This window comes from Bombina bombina, chromosome 7 (assembly GCF_027579735.1).
Source record: "Bombina bombina isolate aBomBom1 chromosome 7, aBomBom1.pri, whole genome shotgun sequence".
Lineage (NCBI taxonomy): Eukaryota > Metazoa > Chordata > Amphibia > Anura > Bombinatoridae > Bombina > Bombina bombina.
Window position 1 is genome coordinate 104,831,591 of NC_069505.1, and position 14,580 is coordinate 104,846,170.

General features: G+C 42.7%; 1 protein-coding gene across 1 annotated transcript in view; it reads left to right on the forward strand.

Annotated features, from left to right (window-relative positions):
• The window catches only part of ACCS (1-aminocyclopropane-1-carboxylate synthase homolog (inactive)), a 162,631-nt gene that overhangs the window by 127,948 nt on the left and 20,103 nt on the right, over positions 1–14,580 (forward strand). The window contains exon 14 of the mRNA XM_053720233.1: positions 13,600–13,753. Coding sequence (XP_053576208.1) covers positions 13,600–13,753 — 154 coding nt within the window. The remainder of the gene's footprint in view (positions 1–13,599; positions 13,754–14,580) is intronic.

Consider the following 14,580-nt stretch of genomic DNA (forward strand, 5'->3'; position numbering starts at 1 on the left):
TGCTGGTATGTACTATTTACTCAGAAACAGAAAAGAGATGAAGATTTCTGTTTGTATGAGGAAAATGATTTTAGCAACCGTTACTAAAATCCATGGCTGTTCCACACAGGACTGTTGAGAGGAATTAACTTCAGTTGGGGGAACAGTGAGCAGTCTCTTGCTGCTTGAGGTATGACACATTCTAACAAGACGATGTAATGCTGGAAGCTGTCATTTTCCCTATGGGATCCGGTAAGCCATGTTTATTAAGATAGTAAATAAGGGCTTCACAAGGGCTTATTAAGACTGTAGACTTTTTCTGGGCTAAATCGATTCATTATTAACACATATTTAGCCTTGAGGAATCATTTAATCTGGGTATTTTGATAAGATTATATCGGCAGGCACTTTTTTAGACACCTTATTCTTTAGGGGCTTTCCCAAATCATAGGCAGAGCCTCATTTTCGCGCCGGTGTTGCGCACTTGTTTTTGAGAGGCATGACATGCAGTCGCATGTGTGAGGAGCTCTGATACATAGAAAAGACTTTCTGAAGGCGTCATTTGGTATCGTATTCCCCTTTGGGCTTGGTTGGGTCTCAGCAAAGCAGATACCAGGGACTGTAAAGGGGTTAAAGTTAAAAACGGCTCCGGTTCCGTTATTTTAAGGGTTAAAGCTTCCAAATTTGGTGTGCAATACTTTTAAGGCTTTAAGACACTGTGGTGAAATTTTGGTGAATTTTGAACAATTCCTTCATATTTTTTCGCAATTGCAGTAATAAAGTGTGTTCAGTTTAAAATTTAAAGTGACAGTAACGGTTTTATTTTAAAACGTTTTTTGTACTTTGTTATCAAGTTTATGCCTGTTTAACATGTCTGAACTACCAGATAGACTGTGTTCTGAATGTGGGGAAGCCAGAGTTCCTTCTCATTTAAATAAATGTGATTTATGTGACAATGACAATGATGCCCAAGATGATTCCTCAAGTGAGGGGAGTAAGCATGGTACTGCATCATTCCCTCCTTCGTCTACACGAGTCTTGCCCACTCAGGAGGCCCCTAGTACATCTAGCGCGCCAATACTCCTTACTATGCAACAATTAACGGCTGTAATGGATAATTCTGTCAAAAACATTTTAGCCAAAATGCACACTTATCAGCGTAAGCGCGACTGCTCTGTTTTAGATACTGAAGAGCATGACGACGCTGATAATAATGGTTCTGAAGGGCCCCTAAACCAGTCTGATGGGGCCAGGGAGGTTTTGTCTGAGGGAGAAATTACAGATTCAGGGAACATTTCTCAACAAGCTGAACCTGATGTGATTACGTTTAAATTTAAGTTGGAACATCTCCGCGCTCTGCTTAAGGAGGTATTATCCACTCTGGATGATTGTGACAATTTGGTCATCCCAGAGAAGCTATGTAAAATGGACAAGTTCCTAGAGGTCCCGGGGCTCCCAGAAGCTTTTCCTATACCCAAGCGGGTGGCGGACATTGTAAATAAAGAATGGGAAAGGCCCGGTATTCCTTTCGTCCCTCCCCCCATATTTAAAAAAAAAAAAATTGTTTCCTATGGTCGACCCCAGAAAGGACTTATGGCAGACAGTCCCCAAGGTCGAGGGAGCGGTTTCCACTTTAAACAAACGCACCACTATACCCATAGAAGATAGTTGTGCTTTCAAAGATCCTATGGATAAAAAATTAGAAGGTTTACTTAAAAAGATGTTTGTTCAGCAGGGTTACCTTCTACAACCAATTTCATGCATTGTCCCTGTCGCTACAGCCGCATGTTTCTGGTTCGATGAGCTGGTAAAGGCGGTCGATAGTGATTCTCCTCCTTATGAGGAGATTATGGACAGAATCAATGCTCTCAAATTGGCTAATTCTTTCACCCTAGACGCCACTTTGCAATTGGCTAGGTTAGCGGCTAAGAATTCTGGGTTTGCTATTGTGGCGCGCAGAGCGCTTTGGTTGAAATCTTGGTCAGCTGATGCGTCTTCCAAGAACAAGCTACTTAACATTCCTTTCAAGGGGAAAACGCTGTTTGGCCCTGACTTGAAAGAGATTATCTCTGATATCACTGGGGGTAAGGGCCATGCCCTTCCTCAGGATCGGCCTTTCAAGGCCAAAAATAAACCTAATTTTCGTCCCTTTCGTAGAAACGGACCAGCCCAAAGTGCTACGTCCTCTAAGCAAGAGGGTAATACTTCTCAAGCCAAGCAAGCTTGGAGACCAATGCAAGGCTGGAACAAGGGAAAGCAGGCCAAGAAACCTGCCACTGCTACCAAGACAGCATGAAAGGTTGGCCCCCGATCCGGGACCGGATCTGGTGGGGGGCAGACTCTCTCTCTTCGCTCAGGCTTGGGCGAGAGATGTTCTGGATCCTTGGACACTAGAAATAGTCTCCCAAGGTTATCTTCTGGAATTTAAGGGGCTTCCCCCAAGGGGGAGGTTCCACAGGTCTCAGTTGTCTTCAGACCACATAAAAAGACAGGCATTCTTACATTGTGTAGAAGACCTGTTAACAATGGGAGTGATTCATCCTGTTCCATTAGGAGAACAAGGGATGGGGTTCTACTCCAATCTGTTCATAGTTCCCAAAAAAGAGGGAACGTTCAGACCAATCTTAGATCTCAAGATCTTAAACAAGTTTCTCAAGGTTCCATCGTTCAAGATGGAAACCATTCGAACAATTCTTCCTTCCATCCAGGAAGGTCAATTCATGACCACGGTGGATTTAAAGGATGCGTATCTACATATTCCTATCCACAAGGAACATCATCGGTTCCTAAGGTTCGCATTCCTGGACAAGCATTACCAGTTCGTGGCGCTTCCTTTCGGATTAGCCACTGCTCCAAGGATTTTCACAAAGGTACTAGGGTCCCTTCTAGCTGTGCTAAGACCAAGGGGCATTGCTGTAGTACCTTACTTGGACGACATTCTGATTCAAGCGTCGTCCCTTCCTCAAGCAAAGGCTCACACGGACATCGTCCTGGCCTTTCTCAGATCTCACGGATGGAAAGTGAACGTGGAAAAGAGTTCTCTATCTCCGTCGACAAGGGTTCCCTTCTTGGGAACAATAATAGACTCCTTAGAAATGAGGATTTTTCTGACAGAGGCCAGAAAAACAAGACTTCTAGACTCTTGTCGGATACTTCATTCCGTTCCTCTTCCTTCCATAGCGCAGTGCATGGAAGTGATAGGTTTGATGGTAGCGGCAATGGACATAGTTCCTTTTGCGCGCATTCATCTAAGACCATTACAACTGTGCATGCTCAGTCAGTGGAATGGGGACTATACAGACTTGTCTCCGAGGATACAAGTAAATCAGAGGACCAGAGACTCACTCCGTTGGTGGCTGTCCCTGGACAACCTGTCACAAGGGATGACCTTCCGCAGACCAGAGTGGGTCATTGTCACGACCGACGCCAGTCTGATGGGCTGGGGCGCGGTCTGGGGATCCCTGAAAGCTCAGGGTCTTTGGTCTCGGGAAGAATCTCTTCTACCGATAAATATTCTGGAACTGAGAGCGATATTCAATGCTCTCAAGGCTTGGCCTCAGCTAGCGAGGGCCAAGTTCATACGGTTTCAATCAGACAACATGACAACTGTTGCGTACATCAACCATCAGGGGGGAACAAGGAGTTCCCTGGCGATGGAAGAAGTGACCAAAATCATTCAATGGGCGGAGTCTCACTCCTGCCACCTGTCTGCAATCCACATCCCAGGAGTGGAAAATTGGGAAGCGGATTTTCTGAGTCGTCAGACATTGCATCCGGGGGAGTGGGGACTCCATCCGGAAATCTTTGTCCAAATCACTCAACTGTGGGGCATTCCAGACATGGATCTGATGGCCTCTCGTCAGAACTTCAAAGTTCCTTGCTACGGGTCCAGATCCAGGGATCCCAAGGCGGCTCTAGTGGATGCACTAGTAGCACCTTGGACCTTCAAACTAGCTTATGTATTCCCGCCGTTTCCTCTCATCCCCAGGCTGGTAGCCAGGATCAATCAGGAGAGGGCGTCGGTGATCTTGATAGCTCCTGCGTGGCCACGCAGGACTTGGTATGCAGATCTGGTGAATATGTCATCGGCTCCACCATGGAAGCTACCTTTGAGACGAGACCTTCTTGTTCAAGGTCCGTTCGAACATCCGAATCTGGTCTCACTCCAGCTGACTGCTTGGAGATTGAACGCTTGATCTTATCGAAGCGAGGGTTCTCAGATTCTGTTATCGATACTCTTGTTCAGGCCAGAAAGCCTGTAACTAGAAAGATTTACCACAAAATTTGGAAAAAATATATCTGTTGGTGTGAATCTAAAGGATTCCCTTGGGACAAGGTTAAGATTCCTAAGATTCTATCCTTCCTTCAAGAAGGATTGGAAAAAGGATTATCTGCAAGTTCCCTGAAGGGACAGATTTCTGCCTTGTCTGTGTTACTTCACAAAAAGCTGGCAGCTGTGCCAGATGTTCAAGCCTTTGTTCAGGCTCTGGTTAGAATCAAGCCTGTTTACAAACCTTTGACTCCTCCTTGGAGTCTCAACTTAGTTCTTTCAGTTCTTCAGGGGGTTCCGTTTGAACCCTTACATTCCGTTGATATTAAGTTATTATCTTGGAAAGTTTTGTTTTTGGTTGCAATTTCTTCTGCTAGAAGAGTTTCAGAATTATCTGCTCTGCAGTGTTCTCCTCCTTATCTGGTGTTCCATGCAGATAAGGTGGTTTTACGTACTAAACCTGGTTTTCTTCCAAAAGTTGTTTCTAACAAAAACATTAACCAGGAGATTATCGTACCTTCTCTGTGCCCGAAACCAGTTTCAAAGAAGGAACGTTTGTTGCACAATTTGGATGTTGTTCGCGCTCTAAAATTCTATTTAGACGCTACAAAGGATTTTAGACAAACATCTTCCTTGTTTGTTGTTTATTCCGGTAAAAGGAGAGGTCAAAAAGCAACTTCTACCTCTCTCTCTTTTTGGATTAAAAGCATCATCAGATTGGCTTGCGAGACTGCCGGACGGCAGCCTCCCGAAAGAATCACAGCTCATTCCACTAGGGCTGTGGCTTCCACATGGGCCTTCAAGAACGAGGCTTCTGTTGATCAGATATGTAGGGCAGCGACTTGGTCTTCACTGCACACTTTTACCAAATTTTACAAGTTTGATACTTTTGCTTCTTCTGAGGCTATTTTTGGGAGAAAGGTTTTGCAAGCCGTGGTGCCTTCCATCTAGGTGACCTGATTTGCTCCCTCCCATCATCCGTGTCCTAAAGCTTTGGTATTGGTTCCCACAAGTAAGGATGACGCCGTGGACCGGACACACCTATGTTGGAGAAAACAGAATTTATGTTTACCTGATAAATTACTTTCTCCAACGGTGTGTCCGGTCCACGGCCCGCCCTGGTTTTTTAATCAGGTCTGATAATTTATTTTCTTTAACTACAGTCACCACGGTATCATATGGTTTCTCCTATGCAAATATTCCTCCTTAACGTCGGTCGAATGACTGGGGTAGGCGGAGCCTAGGAGGGATCATGTGACCAGCTTTGCTGGGCTCTTTGCCATTTCCTGTTGGGGAAGAGAATATCCCACAAGTAAGGATGACGCCGTGGACCGGACACACCGTTGGAGAAAGTAATTTATCAGGTAAACATAAATTCTGTTTTTTAGATTTTATGTTATAATGTAGGTGTCTCATCCACACCCAGCACTACATAAAACATCAGACAGCTTTACCTCTAGTTGAGCGGCCCATGCGGGCTCACTGTGATTAGGCAGTGATTTAAGATGACATCTGTGCAAGATGAGTAAACCTTTTTTAGTGGTATAAATCTTTGTGTTTTAAAAGGTAAGGCTAGCCTTATGTTTCCATGTGACATGTTTCACAGCATTTACTGTACCTTTACGAATGTTAAAACTTACCTAAGCCTGCAACATTTTACACAGTGATTGGGTCGTGAGTACTGATGAGACTTCTTAGATAATGTCACCAGACCATAGAGCTTTAGATCATCCGGCCCTTAGTTTGCAAAATATCTAATTATGTAATCAGTTTGCTCTAACATGGTGAGTACTGTCTAAGGCTGCAACATTCTAGACAGTTATTGGTTCACTCAGATTACATGCTTCTTAATATATGTCCCTAATTGGCCACAGCAAAGGAGGCAAGGAACATGAATTCCACCAGACTTTTCAAGAGGTGTTATCCCTGAACGGCTCATGGAAATCTTCTAAATAGTGCTTAAAAGAGACAGTCTACTGCAGAATGTGTATTGCTTAAAAAGATAGATAATCCCTTTATTACAACACAGTTATATTAATATACTTATCACCTCTTTGATTACCTTGTATCTAAGCCTCTGCAGACTACCTTATTTAAGTTCTTTTGACAGACTTGCATTTTAGCCAATCAGTGCTGACTCATAAATAAATCCACGGGAATAAGCACAATGTTATCTATATGGCATACACAAACTAACGCTGTCTAGCTGTGAAAAACTTTCAAATTTACTGAGATAAGAGGCGGCCTTCAAGGGCTTAGAAATTAGCATATGAGCCTACTTAGGTTTAGCTTTCAACAAAGAGAACAAATCAAATTTGATGATAAAAGTAAATTGGAAAGTTTAAAATGACATGCCCTATCTGAATCAAGAATATTTCATTTTGACTAGACTGTTCCTTTAAATTGCAGTGTAAAAGGATTTAGGTTTTTTTTTAATGCAGTTTTGATATATGCTATGAGATTAATGCCTATATAATTTTAATATTTGCTCATGCTTAAAAGATTTATGTAATCATTTGGGAAATATCGTAAAGTTGCAACATTATGCCCGATTTTTAAGAAATGTTTGCGACCAAATGTACTGGCTTACCAACTTTCATAAGCACCTCTTTAATGTTTCCTGTGTAAAGCGAAGCATTCTTTAAGCATACATTTCTCTTGTTAAGTGTAGTCAGTCCACGGGCCATAGATTACTTATGGGATTATATCTCTTCCCCAACAGGAAGTTGCAAGAGGATCACCCAAGCAGAGCTGCTATATAGCTCCTCCCCTCACATGTCATACCCAGTCATTCTCTTGCAACCTAACTAAAGATAGGTCGTTGTGAGAGGTCTGTGGTGTTTTTAAACTTAGTTTATTTCTTCAATCAAAAGTTTATTTTAAATGGCACCGGAGTGTGCTGTTTGTTCTCAGGCAGCATTAGAAGAAGAATCTGCCTGCGTTTTCTATGATCTTAGCAGACGTAACTAAGATCCACTGGCTGTTCTCATACATTCTGAGGAGTGAGGTAACTTCAGAAAAGGGGAATAGCATGCAGGGCCCCCCTGCAAACGAGGTATGTGCAGTAAATTATTTTTCTAAGGAATGGAATTGACTGAGAAAATACTGCTAATACCAATGTAATGTAAGTTCAGCCTTAAATGCAGTGGTAGCGACTGGTATCAGGCTGATGAGTGTGTGTACACGGAAGTATTTTTCTAGGGAATGGAATTTGACTCAGAAAATACTGTTAATACTGAAGTAATGTATGAGCCTTAACTGCAGTAAAAGCGACTGGTAGCAGGCTTATTAATAACACTTCATAGCTTTTAAAACGTTTACTAGCATGTTAATCGTTTTTTTGTGAGGTACTTGGTGATAAAACTTATTGGGGCATGATTTTTACCACATGGCTATCCTGTTTTCTGCATAGAAACAGTTAACTGAGCTTCCCCACTGTTGTAATATGAGTGAGAGGGGCCTATTTTAGCGTTTTTTTGCGCAGTAAAAATTCAGTCACAATCTTCCTACTTCATCCTCCATGATCCAGGACGTCTCTAGAGAGCTCAGGGGTCTTCAAAATTCATTTTGAGGGAGGTAATCAGTCACAGCAGACCTGTGACAGTGTGTTTGACTGTGATAAAAACGTTAATTATTAAATTGTTATCCGTTTTTTGGGTATTAAGGGGTTAATCATCCTTTTGCTGGTGGGTGCAATCCTTTGCTAACTTAATTCATTTACTGTGAAAATTTGGTTGCTATAACTAATTTGGTTCATTGTTATTTCAACTGTGACAGCTTTTTGTGCTTCTTAAAGGCGCAGTAGTGTTTTTTATATTGCTTGTAAATTTATTTGAAAGTATTTTCCAAGCTTGCTAGTCTCATTGCTAGTCTGTTTAAACATGTCTGACACAGATGAATCTCTTTGTTCACTATGTTTGAAGGCCAATGTGGAGCCCCATAGAAATTTGTGTACTAAATGCATTGATGTCACTTTAAATAAAAGTCAATCTTTACATGTAAGGAAATTATCACCAGACAACGAGGGGGAAGTTATGCCGACTAACTCTCCTCACGTTTCAGTACCTTCTCCTCCCGCTCAGGAGGTGCGTGATATTGTGGCGCCAAGTACATCAGAGAGGCCCATACAAATCACTTTGCAAGACATGGCTACTGTTATGACAGAAGTATTATCTAAATTGCCAGAATTAAGAGGCAAGCGCGATTGCTCTGGGTTAAGGACAGAGCGCGCTGATGATGGGAGAGCCATGTCCGATACTGCGTCACAATTTGCAGAACATGAGGACGGAGAGCTTCATTCTGTGGGTGACGGATCTGATCCAGGGAGACTGGATTCAGAGATTTCTAATTTTAAATTTAAGCTTGAGAACCTCCGCGTATTGCTAGGGGAGGTATTAGCGGCTCTGAATGATTGTAACACGGTTGCAATTCCAGAGAAATTATGTAGGCTGGATAGATACTATGCGGTACCGGTGTGTACTGACGTTTTTCCTATACCTAAGAGGCTTACAGAAATTATTAGCAAGGAGTGGGATAGACCCGGTGTGCCTTTTCCCCCCCCCTCCTATATTTAGGAAAATGTTTCCAATAGACGCCACCACACGGGACTTATGGCAGACGGTCCCTAAGGTGGAGGGAGCAGTTTCTACTTTGGCTAAGCGTACCACTATCCCGGTGGAGGATAGTTGTGCTTTTTCAGATCCAATGGATAAAAGATTAGGTTACCTTAAGAAAATGTTTGTTCAACAAGGTTTTATCTTACAGCCCCTTGCATGCATTGCGCCTGTCACTGCTGCGGTGGCATTCTGGTTTGAGTCTCTGGAAGAGGCCATTCGCACAGCTCCATTGGATGAAATTATGAACAAGCTTAAAGCACTTAAGCTAGCTAACGCATTTGTTTCTGATGCCGTCGTACATTTAACCAAACTTATGGCTAAGAACTCCGGATTCGCCATCCAAGCGCGCAGAGCGCTATGGCTTAAATCCTGGTTAGCTGACGTGACTTCTAAATCTAAATTGCTTAATATTCCTTTCAAAGGGCAGACCTTATTCGGGCCCGGCTTGAAAGAAATTATCGCTGACATTACGGGAGGTAAGGGCCATGCTCTGCCTCAGGACAGGGCCAAATCAAAGGCCAAACAGTCTAATTTTCGTGCCTTTCGTAACCTCAAGGCAGGAGCAGCATCAACTTCCTCCGCTCCAAAACAGGAAGGAGCTGTTGCTCGTTACAGACAGGGCTGGAAAACTAACCAGTCCTGGAACAAGGGCAAGCAGGCCAGAAAACCTGCTGCTGCCCCTAAGACAGCATGAAGAGAGGGCCCCCTATCCGGAAACGGATCTAGTGGGGGGCAGACTTTCTCTCTTTGCCCAGGCTTGGGCAAGAGATGTCCAGGATCCCTGGGCGTTGGAGATCATATCTCAGGGATATCTTCTGGACTTCAAAGCTTCTCCTCCACAAGGGAGATTTCATCTTTCAAGGTTATCAGCAAACCAAATAAAGAAAGAGGCGTTTCTACGCTGTGTACAAGACCTCTTACTAATGGGGGTGATCCACCCAGTTCCGCGGACGGAACACGGGCAAGGATTCTATTCAAATCTATTTGTGGTTCCCAAGAAAGAGGGAACCTTCAGACCAATCTTGGACTTAAAAATCCTAAACAAATTCCTAAGAGTTCCATCATTCAAAATGGAAACTATTCGAACCATCCTACCCATGATCCAAGAGGGTCAGTACATGACCACAGTGGACTTAAAGGATGCCTACCTTCACATACCGATTCACAAGGATCATTATCAGTACCTAAGATTTGCCTTCCTAGACAGGCATTGCCAGTTTGTAGCTCTTCCCTTCGGCTTAGCTACGGCTCCAAGAATCTTTACAAAGGTTCTGGGCTCACTTCTGGCGGTACTAAGACCGCGAGGCATAGCGGTAGCTCCGTACCTAGACGACATTCTGATACAAGCGTCAAGTTTTCAAACTGCCAAGTCTCATACAGAGATAGTTCTGGCATTTCTGAGGTCGCATGGGTGGAAGGTGAACGTTGAAAAGAGTTCTCTATTACCACTTACAAGGGTTCCCTTCCTAGGGACTCTTATAGATTCTGTAGAGATGAGAATTTACCTGACGGAGGCCAGGTTATCAAAACTTCTAAATGCTTGCCGTGCCCTTCATTCCATTCCACACCCGTCAGTAGCTCAGTGCATGGAAGTAATCGGCTTAATGGTAGCGGCAATGGACATAGTGCCATTTGCGCGCCTGCATCTCAGACCGCTGCAATTGTGCATGCTAAGTCAGTGGAATGGGGATTACTTAGATTTGTCCCCTCGGTTAAATCTGGATCAAGAGACCAGAGAATCTCTTCTATGGTGGCTTTCTCGGCCCCATCTGTCCAAGGGGATGACCTTTCGCAGGCCAGATTGGACGATTGTAACAACAGATGCCAGCCTTCTAGGTTGGGGCGCAGTCTGGAATTCCCTGAAGGCTCAGGGATCATGGACTCAGGAGGAGAAACTCCTCCCAATAAATATTCTGGAGTTAAGAGCAATATTCAATGCTCTTCTAGCTTGGCCTCAGTTAGCAACTCTGTGGTTCATCAGATTTCAGTCGGACAACATCACGACTGTGGCTTACATCAACCATCAAGGGGGAACCAGAAGTTCCCTAGCGATGTTGGAAGTCTCAAAGATAATTAGCTGGGCAGAGTCTCACTCTTGCCACCTGTCAGCGATCTACATCCCAGGCGTGGAGAACTGGGAGGCGGATTTTCTAAGTTGCCAGACTTTTCAACCGGGGGAGTGGGAACTTCATCCGGAGGTCTTCGCTCAACTGATTCATCGTTGGGGCAAACCAGATCTGGATCTCATGGCGTCTCGCCAGAACGCCAAGCTTCCTTGTTACGGATCCAGGTCCAGGGACCCGGGAGCGGTGCTGATAGATGCTCTGACAGCACCTTGGGTCTTCAACATGGCTTATGTGTTTCCACCATTTCCGATGCTTCCTCGACTGATTGCCAAGATCAAACAGGAGAGAGCATCGGTGATTCTGATAGCGCCTGCGTGGCCACGCAGGACCTGGTATGCAGACCTAGTGGACATGTCGTCCTGTCCACCATGGTCTCTGCCTCTGAGGCAGGACCTTCTAATTCAGGGTCCTTTCAACCATCCAAATCTAATTTCTCTGAGGCTGACTGCATGGAGTTTGAACGCTTGATTCTATCAAAGCATGGCTTCTCGGAGTCGGTTATTGATACCTTAATACAGGCTAGGAAACCTGTTACCAGAAAAATTTACCATAAGATATGGCGTAAATATTTATATTGGTGCGAATCCAAGAGTTACTCATGGAGTAAGGTTAGGATTCCTAGGATATTGTCTTTTCTACAAGAGGGTTTAGAAAAGGGCTTATCTGCTAGTTCGTTAAAGGGACAGATTTCTGCTCTGTCTATTCTTCTACACAAACGTCTGGCAGAAGTTCCAGACGTTCAGGCTTTTTGTCAGGCTTTGGCTAGGATTAAGCCTGTGTTTAAGACTGTTGCTCCGCCGTGGAGCTTAAACTTAGTTCTTAACGTTCTGCTAGGCGTTCCATTTGAACCCCTTCATTCCATTGATATCAAGCTGTTATCTTGGAAAGTTCTGTTTTTGATGGCTATTTCCTCGGCTCGAAGAGTCTCTGAGTTATCTGCCTTACATTGTGATTCTCCTTATCTGATTTTTCATTCAGACAAGGTAGTTCTGCGTACTAAACCTGGGTTCTTACCTAAGGTAGTTTCTAACAGGAATATCAATCAAGAGATTGTTGTTCCATCTTTGTGTCCTAACCCTTCTTCAAAGAAGGAACGACTTTTGCATAATCTGGACGTAGTTCGTGCCCTGAAGTTCTATTTGCAGGCAACTAAAGATTTTCGTCAAACTTCTTCCCTGTTTGTCGTTTACTCTGGACAGAGGAGAGGTCAAAAGGCTTCGGCTACCTCTCTCTCTTTTTGGCTTCGTAGCATAATACGTTTAGCCTATGAGACTGCTGGACAGCAGCCTCCTGAAAGAATTACAGCTCATTCTACTAGAGCTGTGGCTTCCACCTGGGCCTTTAAAAATGAGGCCTCTGTTGAACAGATTTGCAAGGCTGCAACTTGGTCTTCACTTCACACTTTTTAAAAATTTTACAAATTTGACACTTTTGCTTCTTCAGAGGTTATTTTTGGGAGAAAGGTGCTTCAGGCAGTGGTTCCTTCCGTTTAAAGTTCCTGCCTTGTCCCTCCCTTCATCCGTGTACTTTAGCTTTGGTATTGGTATCCCATAAGTAATGGATGACCCGTGGACTGACTACACTTAACAAGAGAAAACATAATTTATGCTTACCTGATAAATTTATTTCTCTTGTAGTGTAGTCAGTCCACGGCCCGCCCTGTCTTTTAAGGCAGATCTAAATTTTAATTAAACTCCAGTCACCACTGCACCCTATGGTTTCTCCTTTCTCGTCTTGTTTCGGTCGAATGACTGGATATGACATGTGAGGGGAGGAGCTATATAGCAGCTCTGCTTGGGTGATCCTCTTGCAACTTCCTGTTGGGGAAGAGATATAATCCCATAAGTAATGGATGACCCGTGGACTGACTACACTACAAGAGAAATAAATTTATCAGGTAAGCATAAATTATGTTTTTGTTTTCCCTACATAGGATGAGCCACATGGTCATTCTACACAACAAATTTCGAAATTGACAATATGATTAGTCTTACATGTTTTATCTGTGAATCCACGTGTGATGTAAAATGATCTGCTAAAATTAAATAGTTACATGTCACGCAGCTATTAAACATATGTATATTTTGATTCTAACATATATTTTCCACAGTACTGTCATTTGCTCATAGAATGCTAACTGTTTGTGTAGATAAAAATTAAAGAGACACTAAACCCAAAATTTTTCTTTCATGATTCAGAAAGAGAATGCAATTTTAAACAAAATTCCAATTTGCTTCTATTATCTAATTTGCTTAATTCTTTAGACATCCTTTGTTGAAGAAATAACAATGCACATGGGTGAGCCAATCACACAAGGCATCTATGTGCAACCACCAATCAGCAGCTATTGAGCCTATATAGATATGCTTTTCAGCAAAGAATATCATCAAGAGAATGAAGCAAATTAGATATAAGAAGTAAATTAGAAAGTTAAAGTAATTGTGTTTTGTTCCAGTTAGTTGCTTCACTAATCCCACATCCTGTTCAAGTGTTTCTTAACATGGTGCACAATTCTTATGTGCCATTTCTTTTGTGCATGGTCTATTTTCCCTGAATTGTTCTATGTTCTTACTGAATTTCTTACCAGCATGCTTTTTATTATTTGCAGTATCTACAGGCTCCCACCTTTGAAGAAGAAGTGATACTTTGGAGACATTTCCTAGATAACAAGGTTCTTTTGTCATGTGGTAAAGCCTTTGAGTGTTCGGAGCCTGGATGGTTCAGAGTCATATTTTCTGACAAGACCCACCGTCTTCAGCTTGGTAAGACCCGGGGACACCAGACAAATGATGTATAATGATAGACTTTCACAGACTGAGCCTTACAAAATGAATCTATATACAGCACTGTCACAGTTTTTAGCACTGAAACCTATAGAGATACAATTCCGCCTCTGGCATCAGATCTAGCACTGACAACTTTATAGATACCATCACCAAATGCTATAATGTAACCATAGGGTGCTTATCTCCTCTTTCTGAAGTAGAATGTCAGCAAAACAGAAAATAAAAATATATAGACTTTAAAGGGACTTGAAACACAATATTTTTCTTTCATGATTCAAATTGATCATACAATTTTAAACACCTTTCCAATTCACTTCTATAATCTTATTTGCTTCATTCTCTTGGTACCCTTTGTTGAAGGAGCAGCAATGCACTACTGGGACTTAGTTGAAAGCCAATAATAAGAGGCATATATATATATATATATATATATATATATATATATATATATATATATATATATACAGCCACCAATTAGTAGCTTCTGAGCCTACCTAGGTATACTTTTCAGCAAAGGATACAAAGAGAACAAAGCAAATTAGATAATAAAAATACACTGGAAAAGTATTTAAAATTGCATGCTCTGTCTAAATCATGAAAGAAATAATGTGGGTTTTATGTCCCTTTAATGAACATAAAACAATAAAGAACAAAAGGTTTAAAAAATCAACATGTCCAATGTTCCCGCTAAGGTGAGCGGAAGTGCGGCCGCGCATCTTCACTCTTGTTGCAGCACAGGCAAAATATCAGTTTGCGCAACACCGGAGGGATGGGGAAAGTGAGGCATCACCATCAGCCCCAGC